General features: G+C 36.3%; 1 protein-coding gene across 1 annotated transcript in view; it reads right to left on the bottom strand.

Moving 5' to 3' along the window:
* Positions 1-20,745, bottom strand: part of prkg1l (protein kinase cGMP-dependent 1, like) — a 54,618-nt gene that overhangs the window by 2,045 nt on the left and 31,828 nt on the right. Inside the window, exons 6-19 of the mRNA XM_052108955.1 lie at positions 14,660-14,765; positions 13,193-13,256; positions 11,462-11,539; positions 10,836-10,930; positions 10,386-10,451; positions 10,214-10,282; positions 9,720-9,816; positions 5,202-5,341; positions 4,775-4,864; positions 4,185-4,326; positions 3,874-4,037; positions 1,738-1,860; positions 885-944; positions 635-701 (exon numbers count right to left, since the gene is read on the bottom strand). Coding sequence (XP_051964915.1) covers positions 635-701; positions 885-944; positions 1,738-1,860; positions 3,874-4,037; positions 4,185-4,326; positions 4,775-4,864; positions 5,202-5,341; positions 9,720-9,816; positions 10,214-10,282; positions 10,386-10,451; positions 10,836-10,930; positions 11,462-11,539; positions 13,193-13,256; positions 14,660-14,765 — 1,361 coding nt within the window. The remainder of the gene's footprint in view (positions 1-634; positions 702-884; positions 945-1,737; positions 1,861-3,873; positions 4,038-4,184; positions 4,327-4,774; positions 4,865-5,201; positions 5,342-9,719; positions 9,817-10,213; positions 10,283-10,385; positions 10,452-10,835; positions 10,931-11,461; positions 11,540-13,192; positions 13,257-14,659; positions 14,766-20,745) is intronic.

Below are 20,745 nucleotides of genomic sequence, written 5' to 3'. Positions count from 1 at the left end.
CCCAAAACATTTGATTCAAGTTAAACAATTTAAAGGCAATGCTACCAAATACTAACAAAATGTATATAAACTTCTGACCTACAGTGAATGTGATGAAAGAAATAAAAGCTGAAATAAATCATTCTCTCTACTATTATTCTGATTAAAATAAAGTAGTGATCCTAACTGAACTAAGACAGGGAATTCTTTCTATGATTAAATGTCAGGAATTGTGAAAAACTGAGTTTAAATGTATTTTGGCTAAGGTGTATGTAAACTTCTGACTAATTTTTTCATGTTAAAATACTTTTGCCTATCCCAATAATAAACAGAGCCTATTAAAAAGAAGCTATTAGGTTGATTTCCCTAAAATGTGGAAACACTGCAGCTATGTGGCACATTACAAATATTGTATTGTTTGAGCAGTCCAACATGTCAAAGTTTTGTTTTACTAGTTGCATTAGGGGTAACTAACAACAGAAGATCAAGAGAATGCTAGGGAAACCTTTTTGGAAACAATAATTATTTTTGAAATTCCCACCGGTGCTGCTAGTGAATTACAAGCTTAGCCTTTAAAAAAAAGCATATGTTTTAATGTAAATTAAAGGTACAGCTAGTCCACTGCTATCTGTAAAATGTTTCTGGTGTATCTCACGTTTGGTATCACTGGTGGAGTCACTGTGCCCTTCTGAAGTCCGTCCCAGTCAAACCCTTCAAACCACCTTAGAATCACAAACAGTAAATCAGTTCACAGAATAAGCTGCTCCTTAAAAACAGAGCAGCATCCTCTCCTTTGCTCTTTTTTGTTCCACTCTCAATTAATCCCCCTAATCCTTCCTCTTTCCTTCTCCACCATCATTCCATTTTCTTTTGTACATATATATGTGAGGATGACTGCATCTTACATGTGTTTGCAGATGTCCTTGACCCCATTCCTCTGGCCCAGTCTCTCTGTGGGGTTGTGTCTGAAAATGGGGTGACAGATGATAGCAGACTCAGACACACAAACCCTGATGTGTGAGTGGAGCAGTGCTATTCTCAGAGGAAAGAACATGTGCTATCTATCTATCCATCTGTCTGCCTGTCTGTCTGTCTGTCTTCTCAATTTATATAATCCGATTTATAACTACATATTCAAAACTTTGTTCAGGATTTATAATGATATATTAAGATTTATAAATATGCAGCATAATCCAATGTAAAGATATATATTTGGATTTCCAACAAAATATTTTATAATAATTGTGCATCAATTAAATAATTATTTTCTATTTATATATTCAGGATTTACATTTATAAATTCAGATTTCTAACTATATATCCTTGATTTCAATGTGTATATTCAGTTTTATAAACATATATTTCACATTAAAAACAATATTTTTGGATTTATACAAATATTTTAAGATTTATAACTATTTTCAGATTTTTAACAATAGGGTATATCCAGTTTTATAAATATATAATTAACTACAATACATTTGTAAAAAAAAAAAAAAAAAAGTTTTTTATAAAATAACTAGATCCAGGATATATAATTATTATTATCTACATACATTCAGAATTGACACATTTGTGTGTGTGTGTGTGTGTGTGTGTATATATATGGATATATGGATTTATACATTTATGATGTATGATAATGTCTCTCGTACTTTCTCTGTATTTCAATGAACAGGAGCAATATACCTTTCTCCTGTATACCAAGTCTTCCCCAACCTATTACAAAAAACCCTGTTTGAAAACACAATTTTTTACCTGCAGAGGCTGTTGATGAGATGAGCTGCAGTCTTGCTGATGATTTTGGTGAACTCTACCTCATCTATTCCCTTCAAAACTGCTGTGTAAACCTTCAGCTGCTCTGAGCCAGAGAACACAGGACTGGAAATGTGGAAGCACATTTTCAAATAGCAACTGATTTATCACACATTGTATGTATTTTTTTACATGGATTATTCTGGGTCAATTTGTCATTTGTAAAAATGAACAAAAAATGTGTTTACAATAATACACTTACAATTAAAGCTGGATGGTTCCAGAAATGTGAAGATTATGATTTTGTTAACGTACTCACAGAAAGAAATGTCTTGTAAAATTGGAATTATTGTTCTAGGTGGAGGAATTTGTGGTTACTGACAGAAGTGGGTGAGGTTTGTTCCATATATACAGTACTTTAAGGATAGTTATGTTATGTTCCTTTCCTGTCCCTATGTTTCAAATATCTATACACAGTGCTTTCAGCTTTTCGCTAAGATTCAATTATAGGTTTATTCAAATGTGTTTATGCACACTGAGGGAGGAGTCAATAATATTGTATGCATTGAAAGCATGCCATAAATGTTGTCGATAGAAATTTCATAGAAAATAACCCAAAATTATGTTAGACTATTATGCTACCATAAATGGAACTTGGTTTATTTCTTGTAGGCTGATAAAGGGGTAATGCTAAAATGTATCTTTCCTTGTACGTGCTGTGATCTAACACTTTTTGCAGGCACATTGAACAAACAGAGCCTGAATCACAGGCTTTTAAAGAAAAAGTTATATATATATATATATATATATATATATATATATATATATATATATATATATATATACACTCACCTAAAGGATTATTAGGAACACCTGTTCAATTTCTCATTAATGCAATTATCTAATCAACCAATCACATGGCAGTTGCTTCAATGCATTTAGGGGTGTGGTCCTGGTCAAGACAATCTCCTGAACTCCAAACTGAATGTCAGAATGGGAAAGAAAGGTGATTTAAGCAATTTTGAGCGTGGTATGGTTGTTGGTGCCAGACGGGCCTGTCTGAGTATTTCACAATCTGCTCAGTTACTGGGATTTTCACGCACAACCATTTCTAGGGTTTGCAAAGAATGGTGTGAAAAGGGAAAAACATCCAGTATGTGGCAGTCCTGTGGGCGAAAATGCCTTGTTGATGCTAGAGGTCAGAGGAGAATGGGCCGACTGATTCAAGCTGATAGAAGAGCAACTTTGCCTGAAATAACCACTCGTTACAACCGAGGTATGCAGCAAAGCATTTGTGAAGCCACAACATGCACAACCTTGAGGCGGATGGGCTACAACAGCAGAAGACCCCACCGGGTACCACTCATCTCCACTACAAATAGGAAAAAGAGGCTACAATTTGCAAGAGCCCACCAAAATTGGACAGTTGAAGACTGGAAAAATGTTGCCTGGTCTGATGAGTCTCGATTTCTGTTGAGACATTCAGATGGTAGAGTCAGAATTTGGCGTAAACAGAATGAGAACATGGATCCATCATGCCTTGTTACCACTGTGCAGGCTGGTGGTGGTGGTGTAATGGTGTGGGGGATGTTTTCTTGGCACACTTTAGGCCCCTTAGTGCCAATTGGGCATCGTTTAAATGCCACGGCCTACCTGAGCATTGTTTCTGACCATGTCCATCCCTTTATGGCCACCATGTACCCATCCTCTGATGGCTACTTCCAACAGGATAATGCACCATGTCACAAAGCTCGAATCATTTCAAATTGGTTTCTTGAACATGACAATGAGTTCACTGTACTAAAATGGCCCCCACAGTCACCAGATCTCAACCCAATAGAGCATCTTTGGGATGTGGTGGAACGGGAGCTTCGTGCCCTGGATGTGCATCCCACAAATCTCCATTAACTGCCAGATGCTATCCTATCAATATGGGCCAACATTTCTAAAGAATGCTTTCAGCACCTTGTTGAATCAATGCCACGTAGAGTTAAGGCAGTTCTGAAGGCGAAAGGGGGTCAAACACAGTATTAGAATGGTGTTCCTAATAATCCTTTAGGTGAGTGTATATATATATTACAAATTGACAGAGGCTCCAAAACAAAACAGATATATGTTGTTATATTTGTAAGACCTCACCTGCCATTAAGCAGCTCATACACCAATATTCCTACAGCCCAGAGATCTGCTGACAAGCCGTGACCTTTATGGAGAATGACCTCTGGAGCCTGATAACCCTCAGACCCACAAAATGACCAGGCCCTGCATAGAGAACCTAGCTTCTTAGCAGAACCAAACCCTGTCTGTAAGAGAGTGCAAGAGGGAGGGAAGGCAAAAAAAGAGGTCTTATTCACATGTTTAATTGCCCAGTTGTACTTGAATCATCACATTTGTGTGGTCAGCCATTTGTTTCAGTTTCAGACATGGTTAATTGTGTTTGTACTGCGCACCAGTTTAGCATATCCTCGCTGGTCCAGTAGCACATTCTCTGGTTTCAGGTCTCTGTGAATAATGCCTTTGCTGTGTAAAACACCAAGAGCTTCTAGCACACATGCTGTGTAGAAACGGACAGTATCTTCTTCCAATGAACCCCTGGAACATAAAATCACAGTCACACAAATATATACAAGCACAAACTGGAGTCTCTCAAGATGACTCTCTGTAGCACTGGGAAGTCAGATTCATTTTTAGCAAATCAGTTCATCTCAAGAACTGGTACAAAAAATGAATAATTGATTCGGTTCAGTCAATCACTCAAAAGTGTTAACAGAACTCCATGTTTGCATCTAATGCCTCATTTTGAATAAAAATATTTGTTTTGCTAAAAACTGAAGTTTATCCATTTTTTTTATTAGGTAATATCAATCGTGTCCAATATTGTCTTTATGTTTCCAACATGTTACCCGCCGCACAGTTTACTTCAAATAAAGTCCTTGTGTATTTGAGTGATTTAAAAACACTTTGCCACCGATCATTAAAAAAGGTGACTCAAAAGAATGATTTGTTCATGAATCAGACATCACTACTTCACAGCATGTACCTCTCCTTCAGTAAATTCCACAGATCTCCCCCTTCACAAGCCTCCATCAACATATAAAGACATCTAGCATCTTTAAAGGTACAGTGCAACCTGAAAAAAAGTATAGTTTAAAGTTTAATGGCAGTTGTCATGCTTGTGTGTCAGGGGAAACATCTGTAATTTTCTGCTCAATCTATCTGCAATTAAAATGGTTAAAAGAGTCGAGTAAATATATTTAAAATAAAGATTTCAGTTAGAATCAAAAGCTATGTGTGTGTCATGTCAATGAATACACTTTTTAAGTTTCACCAAGAACTGTTGGTGTTGGTGCTTTAAAAACCACAGAAACCAATTCATACACTGAACTCAAGAACCTATATGAAACTACAATACATTTTTTATCTTAAAAACAAGAACTTTATACAGTATATCTTTTAATTGTTCTGACCTTATTATGAATGGACTTTGGAGATCCATCACAATGTGTTTCTCTGCAAGGATTCTCTCTCTTTGGCCTGGGCTTTTTATTGCCTGCTTTCTTATTATCTTTAATGCAAACTTGCAACTGGGATCACCCTTCAAATGGACCTTATGACAAATAAAAAGAATCTAATTCAAAGTCTGGCTGTATTGTAATTAGAAGGCATTTTGAAATCAAAATATAAACAACAATCTTTCAAATCAAAAACAGGCAGAAAAAATGAATAGTAAGTTCAGCTTCTAGGACTTGATGTTAATATCCCTAATAATCAGCATTTCCTTGTTTTAAATGGGGAGAGGGGTAAAAACGTCATCAGGGTCTTCAGGTGGGCACCTTCCTTCACTGGTGTTTCGTTGATAGGCCCACGACAGTTTTTCTATTAAGTAAATCTTAATAGTATGAAATTTAGTAAAATCGACTTAACTATAATATTGATTAAAGTGTGTGAGTAAACTTAAAGGGATAGTTCACCCAAAAAGGAAAATTCTCTCATCTTTTACACACCCTCATGTCATCCCAGATGTGTATGACTTTCTTTCTTCTGCTGAACACAAATGAAGATTTTTAGAAGAATTTCTCAGCTCTGTGGGTCCATACAGTGCAAAGGAATGGGTGCCAACGTTTTGAAACTCCAAAATCCACATAAAGGGAGCATAACAGTAATCCATACGACTCCGGTGTTTAAATAAATGTGTTCAGACATGATGTGATAGGTGTGGGTGAGAAATATTTAGGTGATTATTTTTGTCATAAATACTCCTCCCTGCCAATTAGGGGATGATATGCATGAAGATTGTGAATCACCAAAACAGAAGGAGAATGAGAAAGTGAAAGTATACATACGTATTCAGGGAAGAGAATTTATTGTAAAAAAGGACTTCAATCTTGATCTGTTTCTCACCCATACCTCTCAAATCGCTTCAGAATATATGGATTTAACCATGGGTTAAATCCATGATGAGTCATCATGGGTACTTTTATTTTGCCCTTAATGTGGATTTTGGAACTTTAAAATCTTGGCACCCATTCACTTGCATTTTAAGGACCTACAGACATGAAATATTCTTCTAAAAATCTTTGATTTTGTTCACCAGAAGAAAGAAAGTCATACGCATCTGGGATGACATGAGGGTGAGTAAATGATGAGAGAATTTTCATTTTTGGGTGAACTATTCCTTTAACTTTTTATAAATAAAATGTTAATAAATACAGTACCTTTTATTGAGGAATTTGATATACGTGGTACTTAAATAAACTTTAAAATGTAAACTTTCCTTACAATCACATGTTAATCATGTACCACATGACATACAGCAGCCTCCAACAGGGAAACTTAAAGCATGCTTGCATTTGTGGATGATAGAAACAAGATATAGAGTTGCGCATGCAGACCTCAACACAGCACAAAACACAATGGCATTTTTTTTATTTTTTTTATCAAGAACAGGTCATTTTAAGAAGAAAAATTAATTTAAGACTGCACAAAACAATAAGCCACCCAACATGTCAACAAAATTAACACTAAAACCAGTGTGAATAAACATATATAAAACTTAAATAAACCATGCAAGCTCATTAATTATTCAAGCTCAGTGCATGCTGGGAACACCAGCTTTGAGAATTTAAGTAAAATGTAATAATCTTTTTACCAGTGAAATTTACACAAATTAGCAAGTAAATATGACACGTTTTTCTACATTAGGACTGAAACATGATGACACATTGTAAAAATAACAAGCAATCATAACTAATATTTACTGAAAGCTTGAGCATTCATTTTTACGTGTTTGAATGTAGAATTTACTAAATGTTTCCAAGTTCACCCTTAAACTTACGGAGCCCCTTAAAGGACAGGGCTGGAATTTATTTTCTGAAATAGTTTTGTGTGCCCTCCAAAACAATTGACCATGGTTTTACTACAGTAACCATATTTTAACCATGATATTCATAGTAAAACCATAGTAATAATAGTAATAGTAATAGTAAAAGAAAAAAGAAAAATTATTTGAATCAAACTTAACTAAATTTAGCTGTTACTTTAACTGCTTAATTTCTACATGACACATATACATTTATACATACATATCAAGTCAGTCAAGTCAAGTTTATTTGTATAGCATTTTACACCAGAGACATTGTTACAGAAAATTTCTGAATATAACGGCAATATTACTTATTTATATTTAGAGCTATTAGTGGTCAAAATGAGTAAACTAAGTAAGTGTTTTGGGTCAATGATTCAACTAAATTATTTTGTATGAATTAAAAGTTTTAGTGTTAAAGTCCTTGAAGTCATCCCGAATTAACTGAGGAAATAAATGTAGATGTTTTGTCCTTACAGTTTGGCAGATGAAGGCTTTTGCTTGTGGTATATACATACAGTATATACATACACATATACATACATACATATATACACACATACATATATACATACAGTATATACACACATATATACATACATATATACATACAGTATATACATACATATATACATACATACATATATACATACAGTATATACATACATATATACATACCTACATATATACATACATATATACATACAGTATATACATACATAAATACATACAGTATATACCTACATATACACATACATGTATACATACAGGATATACATATATACATACAGTATATACCCACATATATACATACATGTATACATATAGCATATACATATATACATACAGTATATACCTACATATACACATACATGTATACATACAGCATATACATATATACATACAGTATATACCGACATATATACATACATGTATACATACAGCATATACATATATACATACAGTATATACCCACATATATACATACATATATACATACAGTATATACCTACATATATACATACATATATACATACAGTATATACACACATATATACATACATATATACATACAGTATATACACACATATATACATACATACATATATACATACAGTATATACACACATATATACATACATATATACATACAGTATATACCTACATATATACATACATATATACATGTATGCATACAGTATATACCTACATATATACATATATGTATACATACAGCATATACATATATACATACAGTATATACCTACATTTATACCTACATATATACATACAGTATATACCTACATACACACATACATGTATACATACAGCATATGCATACATACATACATATATACATACAGTATATACCTACATATATACATACATATATACATACAGTATATACCTACATATATACATATATGTATACGTACAGCATATACATATATACATACAGTATATACCTACATATATACAAATATGTATACATACAGCATATACATATATACATACAGTATATACCTACATATATACCTACATATATACATACAGTATATACCTACATACACACATACATGTATACATACAGCATATACATACATACATACATATATACATACAGTATATACCTACATATATACCTACATATATACATACAGCATATACATATATACATACAGTATATACCTACATATATACCTACATATATACATACAGTATATACCTACATACACACATACATGTATACATACAGCATATGCATACATACATACATATATACATAAAGTATATACCTACATATATACATATATGTATACATACAGCATATATTATATACATACAGTATATACCTACATATATACATACATATATACATACAGTATATACCTACATATATACATACATATATACATACAGTATATACCTACATATATACATACATGTATACATACAGCATATACATACATACATACATACATACATATATACATACAGTATATACCTACATATATACATATATGTACACATACAGCATATACATATATACATACAGTATATACCTACATATATACATACATATATACATACAGTATATACACACATATATACATACATATATACATACAGTATATACCTACATATATATATATACATGTATCCATACAGTATATAAATACAGAGTACACATAATACAACGTTCCCATCACCCCATTCTTTCATATTTTTAAACATTCTCTTAATTGTTTTACAAAATTTGAATTAACAAATGTAATTAATTAACAAAATTATAATTTTTATTACCATAGCTTTCATATTTCTATATTATTACTGATTGTACTACAAATATTAAGGTTAAAATATGGTTACTGTAATAAAACTATGGTAAATGTAGTGTGAGAGAATGCAAAACTATTTCAGAAAGAAAACAATAATCCTGCCCTATTCTTGTTAGGAGCTCTGTATAAACAAACTTATTCAGTGTAGAAAGTATTTCATCTTTTCTGCTGTATTTAATTCACCACAATATATTTTTTTCAGTATAAGAATAGTTTAGTATACTCAATGAAGGCCAAAAATCGATATCACACTGAAGTTTTAATACAATATCTTTGGAACTCACCAGCTGAGTGTGACCGTACTGACCTTCCTCCAGATTACACAACACCTGAAAACTGCTAAGAGACATTTCACCAAACGCAGTCTCATCTTCCTCTGCCCTGTTTATTACAATACATTTCATCAACTCACTAACCTCAGGTGCTTCAGATACAGTATTTTGGTGGATAATGTCAAATTATACAGCGGGTCCCAATGTCTGAGAGACCATTTGAAAATGCCTCTAATCCAGTTTCATAAGCAAGCAATTCTGACCTTTTGGAGTTTGCTTGGCCAATGTTCAATAAATCAATCTTTGATTAGTTACATAGAGATCTTTAATATTTCTTAGAGCAGAATTTTAAATATTACTTCTTTTACATCACAACATTTGTTTTTAATTGTGTCAAAATCTTTGTTTATGTACCTCTAAATTAGAGTTATAAATGTGATCTCAAACATTTGGGTGCCACTATGTAGAATTGTATAAAACATAGTGTGTGAAGCATGTACACTTACTTTGGTCTAGGCTTGTTGCTCTGATGTTTTCTAACCTCGTCCAAGCCTCCAGATACATTTTTGAAAAACCTGGATATAGATATCGGAACTTGGTGAAAGTGTGAGCTTTCCCTCATTGTTAGTCTGTTTCCATAACATGCTTATATGTTTCTCCCTAACAGACCACTCTTACTCTTTGTCTATGACCAGACATGTCACATCGCTTGCAGCGACCACACTCATCGACCTCACGTCCTCCCTGCAGAGCAAAGAACAGGCCTGAGATGTTAATGTTACATGATACCTTCTGACTTGAATTTCAATGTCTGACCATGAACCCACAAAGCAGTCAACATTACCATGCTCGCATTTCTCTGACCTGTTGAGATAAGAACACTGATAATACTAAGATCATTCTTATTAAAAAGGGCTCTAATATATAATATGCTAAAAATAATAAACAATATATTATACATTAAATCTGCCTGGACACTACAATGCCTAAATCCAAATTTCTAAAGAAAACATAAGCCTGATCATACCTTCACATAATTTAGGAGGGATAAAAAGCATGAAACTCACATCACCATGCAACGGAACAGACAGAGGGTGGCGCCCCTTACTGGTGCGGGCTATATCTCACCCTTTTAAAGCTCTCTCCCCAAAACAGTCTCCTCTGGCAAGGACAGACTCAAACACACTCTCTTCAAAGGCAGCTTGTTTCTCTAAAACTGTCACCTGAGAATAAAATACATTTATACTGTTATGGATGATATTTACTACTATCTTACACTATTATATTTTTCACAGTGTGGACAGACAGACAGACAGACAGACAGACAGACAGACAGACAGACAGACAGATAGATAGATAGATAGATAGATAGATAGATAGATAGATAGATAGATAGATAGATAGATAGATAGATAGATAGATAGATAGATAGATTAGCAGGCAGAGAGACAGACTGGCAGGCAGACAGACAGACAGACAGACAGACAGACAGACAGACAGATAGATAGATTAGCAGGCAGACAGACAGACAGACAGATAGCTAGATTGACAGACAGACAGACAGACAGACAGACAGACAGACAGACAGACAGACAGACAGATAGATAGATAGATAGATAGATAGATAGATAGATAGATAGATAGATAGATAGATAGATAGATAGATAGATAAAAAGAAAGAAAGAAAGAAAGAAAGAAAGAAAGAAAGAAAGAAAGAAAGAAAGAAAGAAAGAAGTATATTCTCTCTGTCTCACCTGGCCTTGACTCACAATAAAGATTGTATCTCCCGGAATGCCATTTCGAATTATATAATCACCTTCACCGTAGTGAGACTACAAGAAATGTGTTTGTGGATATGCAAAATAAAAAAGTCATACATTTTACATACACTGAAAATATAGTATTCAATCATTTTCAGAGTACTTAATTGGTGCAAAAATACTAACAAATGCAAAATGTGATTAAGGTACATCAGATCAATGGCGTAGCCAAGGGTGGGCCGGGGTGGACCTGGCCCACCCAGAATATTTCAGAATATTATTCTTTGACTTCAAATTATATTTATAAAATAGTTAAAAAATGAATGAATTCTGATTTCTAAAAGTATAAAAGAACTGTTTGAATGTGCCGCTTCTCTGTTGTTAAGGAACATTTGAAAAAACAATTGGCAGATGCTATTTGCATCCTGGTGCAAATGGTAAATGGTCTGCACTTACATAGCACCTTTTTAACCTTAGCGGGATTCAAATCGCTTTACACTACATCTCATTCACCCATTCACACACACATTCACAAACCAATGACGTCAGAGCTGCCATGCAAGGCGCTAGCCTGCCATTGGGAGCAACTTGGGATTCAGTGTCTTGCCCAAGGACACTTCTGTGGGCCGGGCCCTGCGATTAGTGGACAACCCGCTCTACCGCCTGAGCCACAGCCACCCCTAAGTGTACCAATGATGGTATATGCTATTTACACCCCAGTGCAAATAGTGGCAGATATTATTTGCACCCCATCCCTGGTGCAAATAATGGTTGATACTAATTGCGCCCTGGTACACATAGTGTCAGATACTATTTACACCAATATTTAAATACTAACATACAGTATGGGCATCACTGCAGTGTGTTTATTGTGTTTATTTAGAGTCCCAGAGACACACTATATTACACCTAACCTTAAACTTACCTTAGAAAAAATTAACTTGGATTTATTACAGTAACCATGGTTTCACAATTATGTTTTTTGTAAATTTACAGTTTCCACAAAATTAGACATGGTTACTATATTGCCACAATATTACTGTACTAACACCATGGTTAACTGCATTAAATCTATGGTTTCTGCCAAAAACACATGGTTACTGCAGTATTTGTAATACAGTGATGCAATCTATACACAAGCGATGCTGAGCCGTGGGATTGAGTGAGATCAACAGACCCCGTCTCCGGATCAAACCCTTCTCTGCACTCCTCAACATTCACATTGACCAAATCATTGTGTGAAATCAACATTAATATACATTTTAATCTATTATTTTAAGTGTATGTATTAAAGGAAATATTAAGAGTGGAAACAGGAAATCGGGAAAAGAGTGGGACAAAAAAATTGCCGATTCAAACCGCGATCGCTAGGACAACAGTTCACATTCACACACTATCTTTACACCCCACGCCACTGCAGCGACATATATTGTTGTATATTTATGTTGTTCCACCACAATATTGGGGTGCAAAGAGCTGCACTGTGTAGCAGATGCTATTTTCACAAGGGTGCATATAGACATTACGAAAAATATTTGCCCAAAAACTTGGCCCATCCATTGTTATTGAGGCCCACCCAAAAGTCATTTCCTGGCTACACCCTTGAATCGGATATATCGACAAATAATATCAATTTATGAATTTTGCTAAAATTCTGTCCCGTGTTTATCATCCAACAAATAGTTTGTATGCATCAAAAATGTCAAAAACTCATGTCATACACACCTCTTCCAGTGCATCAGACAATTTCATGAGAACATTCTCTGGTAATGCAGAGAGCAGTGGAACACTAAGGGAGACACAGACAAATCAGTGTCAATAGAAAGAAGCCTGTAGAACATTACATTTAGTGAGCTTTGTACATAACAGACTAGCCATGTTGAGCCAAAAGTTGTTTATATCGCCGCACCATTTTGTGGTCCTTTATGCATAACGTGGCAGCTCATTTTAGCTTATCGCGGCCCATTCGGTTCTCCAGATGCCCAGTCCACCCCTGATCTTCCCCAATGTGTATCGGCCCACCGAGAAAATGCCCGGTATGCCAGATTACCTGTCCAGCCCTGATCAACAGTAACACTTTACGATAAGGTTCCATTCGTTAACATTAGTTTATGCATTAGGTATCAAGAACTAACAATATATTTAATTTTTTTCAATATATCTTACATTTTTTATACGTATTCCATTATATCTACACATATCTTGTCAAGCTCAATAGTTCATGTGATAATCATCACAGTAAAAAACAAATGTTGTTCTTGGCACAAAGCATAATTGTGAAAACAGATTGACTGTAAATAATGTGGTGTGATGCAATGATATTTGTTTGTTAAGGTCATTATTAGCCATTTTTTGCATTGCAATCAACCCTGCAATGTTTAACCTAATTGTAAATGTAACAGGATTAAATTAAATTACATTTAATTGCGTATGCAATTTCACCAAACCCACTTGCGCCTAGACTTAGCGCATACATGCACAAAAATACCAAAACGTCATGGCCATACCCATTGGCTTATGACTTATGGCTTAGGATTGTGCTTATCGCTATCCTGGCTAATTCTCAATGTCCTAAGTCCTTGTGGTGGCGTAGTGACTCACCTCAATCCGGGTGGCGGAGGATGAATCTCAGTTGCCTCCGTGTCTGAGACTGTTAATCCGCACATTTTATCACGTGGCTTGTTGAGCATATTACCGCGGAGACATAGCTTGTGTTTAGGCTTCCCGCTATTCTCCGCAGCATCCACGCACAACTCACTTGCCCCACTGAGAGTGAGAACCACATTATAGCGACCACAAGGAAGTTACCCCATGTGACTCTACCCTCCCTAGCAAACGGGCCAATTTGGTTGCTTCAAGGAGACCTGGCTGGAGTCACTCAGCACGCACTGGATTCAAACTTGCGACTCTAGGGGTGGCAGTCAGCGTTATTACTCGCAGAGCTTCCCAGGCCCCACGGAAAATATTATTTCTTAATGTTCAGCAGTAACCTTTTCAAATTAAATGATAAGACAGTTTATTTTCAGGCACAAATGGCAGAGTTTCCTGACTGACCCAGATACATAAATATGCATACATGAAAATAAATACATATATTTGTTCATGAAGGTTTATTCATAAAATATATAACTCTATCCTGAGTTTTTTTAAACGCCTATGTGAAAATGTGAAAATGTTAATCATGGCTTTAACCTGCACAGGAAGTGCAGTGACTGAGTGACTGCGATCAGACTGTTCCTCAGCATGGCTTTCTGAAACACCTGACCCTCGATCACCCATAGCCTGCTGTTCACAAGAGCTGCAGAGAAACAGATAGAGAGAGAGATGAAACTGATTAGAACTGGATTCTGAACATTCTTAGAAGTGATGTGTCTGTTTGGGACAGAAATATGTGCATTTTTGATCACAGCTGGGCACCACTTGGAAGCTCAAAGAAAGAGGGAGATCAAAGGAAAGACAGAGAGAGAGACAGTTTGGGTGGATATAGAAAATTATATGGAGGAAATTAACTGAGTAAGAGAAACAATAAGCATGAGACGTGGTGATTGCTAAAGATCAAGGCCAGAAATGTCATCTTGTTGTCCCTCACGAGTGGAATTTTCTCATTGCTTAGTGGTTGCTCCATTATAATGGAGATCTCAGTTGAATGTTCCATTGAAGCATCAACATGGATCAGAAACAGGGTTTAAATGTGGTCACACATAACATTGCATGGATTTTGCATTGGGTAAACTCTGATTGCCTAATTCGCCGCATTGACCAGTAGAAAGTTGTTTGGTTTGGCAGTGATTAAAAATAACTTGCAGCATTAAAGAGTCTGCTTGGCAATTCGTTTTTAATGTTTGCTCATGTATTGTGCTTGCATGGTGCATTGCACAAAGGTGCAGTTTGGCAATTTGGAAAGTAGGGCTGGGTATCACCAGACACCTTACGAAACAATATATATCGCAATACAATATATTACAATACATTATGATATCATAATTGGATTGCTACTGAAAATGTACCAAATCAGCTCCAGCATGTTTACCTTCCCCTGCGGTGCGACTGGAATCGCGTTGCATCCCGGGTTCTGATTCTGTGTTGAAACCAGGAAGTAATTACTTTGGCATAATCAGTGACGGGCACAATTTGGAAGTTGCATTTTTCCCTATAAGATTGCATGTTTACTCATCTGATGGTTAGGTTAAGATTTGGGGTTTGGATTAGGGGGTACAGTTTATTCAAATATGCATTACACTTCACTGTATTACAGCCCGTAAAGCTGAAAACAACTCGCTGTTGGCGCCCGTCCATGCACATTTCACAGGAAAATGGAGCTCACACGTGCCCATACGCCCCGTACAGTTCAATGGAAAGGAGGAGGCAAGAACCGGCCTGGCGATATAAACAATATTTTAATGATTAACTTAAACAAAAGACAAACACACACATGACGGACATGACTGTAAACGATCTCTCTCCTCACACCACCATCCGCAATCGGCCTTTATCCCTCTCGGAGGCTTAATTAGCCTGATAAGGGACTAGGTGTGTATAATCACGACCCGGCCCCGCCCTCCGCCATGTCACATGCCCACTTACAGTTATTGCTTTGGCCACTAGGGGCAAAGTTCTTACATTTCGGTAAGCACAGACCGATTGTGGCTAAAGAAAAATCAACCTACAGTTTTCGATTTCACTGTGAGATCAGTCTGTTCCTTTTTTTAAATGTTTATGAAAAAAAGTATTTTTTCATGACAGATATTTGAGAAGCATAAGACTTCTCAAATGTCTCCATTTGCTCTCATTTAATGTCATTACTGTTTTAGAGAAAAAATTTAAACGGTTTGTGATTTGTTTTCCCTATGGGATTGTTCTCTTGCAGATACATTAACCTCTAAACATAATATAATCTCTCATTTGTAAACAATAGCAGTACGGAGACATCTGTTTGAATAATACGCTTGATTTGTTTGTGGAAATCCCCAGTGACATTTATACAACATTTTAAAGTTACATACTGTACGTGAGTTTATCCACTGGCTTTTTTCCATCTTCCTTGTATGATTTGCTACTAACAAATTGGCTCCTGAGACAAAAACAACATCCATATTTCAGTAATTTTAACAAAACTGTACCCTTGGAGAAAAGACAATCAATAAAAACTTTCATCTGGCAAGTTTACTAACTAAAGTGAGATTGTAAATAAATAATCCATTTTGCTTACATGAACCTTGAAAAAAATTAAGTTCTTTGCGTTTCAGGATTTCTACCTCAAGACATACAGGTGAAACTCGAAAAATTTGAATATCGTGCAAAAGTTCATTAATTTCAGTAATTCAACTTAAAAGGTGAAACTAATATATTATATAGACTCATTACAAGCAAAGTAAGATATTTCAAGCCTTTATTTGATATAATTTTGATGATTATGGCTTACAGCTTATGAAAACCCCAAATTCAGAATCTCAGAAAATTAGAATATTACATGAAATCAATAAAAAAAAAGAATTTTAAATACAGAAATGTCGGCCCTCTGAAAAGTATAATCATGCATATGTACTCAGTACTTGGTTTGGGCCCCTTTTGCATTAATTACTGCCTCAATGCGGCGTGGCATGGATGCTATCAGCCTGTGGCACTGCTGAGGTGTTATGGAAGACCAAGATGCTTCAATAGCGGCCTTCAGCTCTTCTGCATTGTTTGGTCTCATGTCTCTCATCTTTCTCTTGGCAAACTCGCCAGGTCAGGCAAGTTTGCTGGCCAATCAAGCACAGTAATACCATGGTCACTGAACCAGGTTTTGGTACTTTTGGCAGTGTGGGCAGGTGCCAAGTCCTGCTGGAAAATGAAGTCAGCATCTCCATAAAGCTTGTCTGCTGAAGGAAGCATGAAGTGCTCTAAAATGTCCCGGTAGACGGCTGTGTTGACTCTGGACTTAATAAAGCACAGTGGACCAACACCAGCCGATGACATGGCTCCCCAAACCAACACAGACTGTGGAAACTTCACACTGGACTTCAAGCATCTTGGATTGTGTGCCTCTCCATTCTTCCTCCAGACTCTGGGACCTTGGTTTCCAAATGAGATGCAAAATTTGCTCTCATCAGAAAAGAGGACTTTGGACCACTGAGCAACAGACCAGTTCTTTTTTTCTTTAGCCCAGGTAAGAGCGATTCTGGCGTTGTTTGTTGTTCAGGAGCAGCTTGACAAGAGGAATAAGACATTTGAAGCCTCAGTCCACTCCTTGTGAAGCTCCCCACACATTTGAATGGCCTTTTCCTGACAATCCTCTCCAGGCTACGGTCATCCCTGCTGCTTGTGCACCTTTTTCTTCCACACTTTTCCCTTCCACTTAACTTTCTATTAATGTGCTTTGATACAGCACTTTGAGAACATCCAACTTCTTTTGCAATTACCTTTTGAGGCTTTCCCTCCTTGTGGAGGGTGTCAATGATGGTTTTCTGCACAACTGTCAGGTCAGCAGTCTTCCCCATGATTGTGAATTCAACTGAACCAGACTGAGAGACCATTTAAAGGCTCAGGAACCCTTTGCAGGTGTTTAGCTGATTAGAGTGTGACACTTTGAGCCTACAATACTGAACCTTTTCACAATATTCTAATTTTCTGAGATTCTGAATTTGGGGTTTTCATAAGCTGTAAGCCATAATCATAAAAATTATATCAAATAAAGGCTTGAAATATCTTACTTTGCTTGTAATGAGTCTATATAATATATTAGTTTCACCTTTTAAGTTGAATTACTGAAATTAATGAACTTTTGCACGATATTCAAATTTTTCGAGTTTCACCTGTATGCAAAAAAAATTTTGATTTTCACATTCTCTGAAAAAGCAAAACATACAAAAAATCTATGCACCAATGCAAGGACGTTGTGGGTGGTTGCCAGGGCAGTGCTATATGGTGTTTTTTGTGTGCAGCTATGCAGTTGCTAGGGTGTTCTGGGTGGTTGCTATGCTGTTGCAAGTATATTGTGTGTATTTGTGGTTACTTAATGGCCCAATGACACCACTTCAAATCTTGATGGTACTCGCTCAGGTCCATCATTCAGTGTAAGTCTGTGGGATTTTTGACCTGTTTTATCAGCTTCCAGGCAAAAACCGAAATTCAGATCATTTAGAAAACCAATAGCACACCTCCTCTCCACAAGCCACACAAATCCCTAATCCTAAGTATATGTGCAGTAATAGTGATTCAATGTCTTTCCTAATAAACTAATAACATCTCCTCTTAAACTGTAACCTGCTTCAACCAAGTTCTAATTTTTCTAAAACCAAGAGAATGACTGAAAATAGAGTTCTATCCCCCAATCATTCTCTCGCAGTTCCTCAGACCCTCTTGAATTAGTAATGAGACAGATTAATAGACTCTGCTATCTTTAGGTGGAGAGATACCACAGTTTGTAGCCTCTCCTCTCCCCTGGTACCTCAGTCTACCTCTCTTTTATCTCATAATCTTTGCTCTCCTGTATCTCAGTGGAATAGACAAGAATTTTACCACTTAATGATTAAGTTCAAATATGCAGTCCTGGACTGCAATAAACAACATAAAAAACAAGTATGGTCAAGATACTGAAATTCAATTATAAATTTTAACGTAAATTTTAGATACTATTACAACGTGCAAACTGAAAATTGTATTATCCTCGATAACATACATGTATATTTAAAAAAATTACAAAATTAATAAAAGCATAGTTCATAGTTTTTGTACAGCCCACAATGATTTTGGTAAGTTATGGATTTTATCTCCTTTCCATAAAGTGCATGCCTTATTTGTGCATTCATTTCTTGCACAAAAAACTTTACATGACCATTTGCACATTTCTCTGACCCTTATAAGGGCTAACCACCATGTCCTTGCCATCATGATAACACAGGAAGTCAGCATATTGTTTCCAAGAGTTTCAGTACCCTAGGATCGGCCACATTATGCCGACTCACTTTACCTTTCTTTGTGGCGCGGCTGGAATGAATCATGTTTGCATAATCAGTGACAATTGGGATTTGGAGGTTGATATTTTTTTTATGTTTTCATCAAAATTGCCTTGTTCTCGCAGTCACTTGAATAAGAGCGCAGGCTCTCTCTCCCTCTATCACGCACACACAGCGGGTGCTGAGATTGAGGGAGACCCGCAAAGCAAAGCTGGTTCAAATTGATAAGGGTTCGACTGGAGGACAATTAATTAAATTGACTACAGAGAGTATACTTCAGTATAAAAACAAGCTAAATGCATTTTCCTACTTACAGTATAGTCAAGTCAAGTCAAGTCAAGTGGTTTTTATTGTCGTTTCAACCATATACAGTTAGTACAGTACACAGCAAAACGAGACAACGTTCCTCCAGGACCATGGTGCTACATAAAAACAACAAAGGACCAACACAGCACCACATGAGACAACACAACGAAATAAAATACCTATATAAAAAACCTATATATACCTATATAAAGTGCACGTGCAAACATGTGCAAAAAGTACAGGACAGTACAACAAATTACTAACAATGAACAGGACAATAGACAGTGCAGCGCCGACCAGTACTCAGTAGTGCAAAAAGATGACAGTTTCTAAAAATGTAAACATAACATACTATGAGATAATGTTCTATGCACATAGCAGTTATTGAGGTAGCAGACAGTTATAAAGTGACAGTAATTAAAGTGCAACTCAGGACACGTGTGTGTCAAACCAGTCTCTGAGTATTGAGGAGTCTGATGGCTTGGGGAAGAAGCTGTTACACAGTCTGGCCGTGAGGGCCCGAATGCTTCGGTACCTCTTGCCAGACGGGAGGAGGGTAAAGAGTTTGTGTGAGGGGTGTGTGGGGTCGTCCACAATGCTGGTTGCTTTATGGATACAGTGTTTTTTGTAAATGTCTTTGATGGAGGGAAGAGAGACCCCAATGATCTTCTCAGCTGTCCTCACTATCCTCTGCAGGGCTTTGCGGTCCGAAGCGGTGCAAGTCCCAAACCAGGCAGTGATGCAGCTGCTCAGGATGCTCTCAATAGTCCCTCTATAGAATGTAGTGAGGATGGGGGTTGGGAGATGTGCTTTCCTCAGCCTTCGAAGAAAGTAGAGACGCTGCTGGGCTTTCTTGGTGATAGAGCTGGTGTTGAGGGACCAGGTGAGGTTCTCCGCCAAGTGAACACCAAGGAATTTGGTGCTTTTGACGATCTCCACAGAGGAGCCGTCGATGTTCAGCGGTGTGTGTTCACCTTGTGCTCTCCTAAAGTCAACAACCATCTCTTTTGTTTTGTCGACATTCAGGGACAGGTT

The sequence above is a fragment of the Xyrauchen texanus genome, chromosome 37 (assembly GCF_025860055.1).
Source record: "Xyrauchen texanus isolate HMW12.3.18 chromosome 37, RBS_HiC_50CHRs, whole genome shotgun sequence".
In the NCBI taxonomy this organism is placed as follows: Eukaryota; Metazoa; Chordata; class Actinopteri; order Cypriniformes; family Catostomidae; genus Xyrauchen; species Xyrauchen texanus.
The sequence above is the reverse complement of the archived record's forward strand: the minus strand, read 5'-3'. Positions and strand labels throughout refer to the sequence as shown.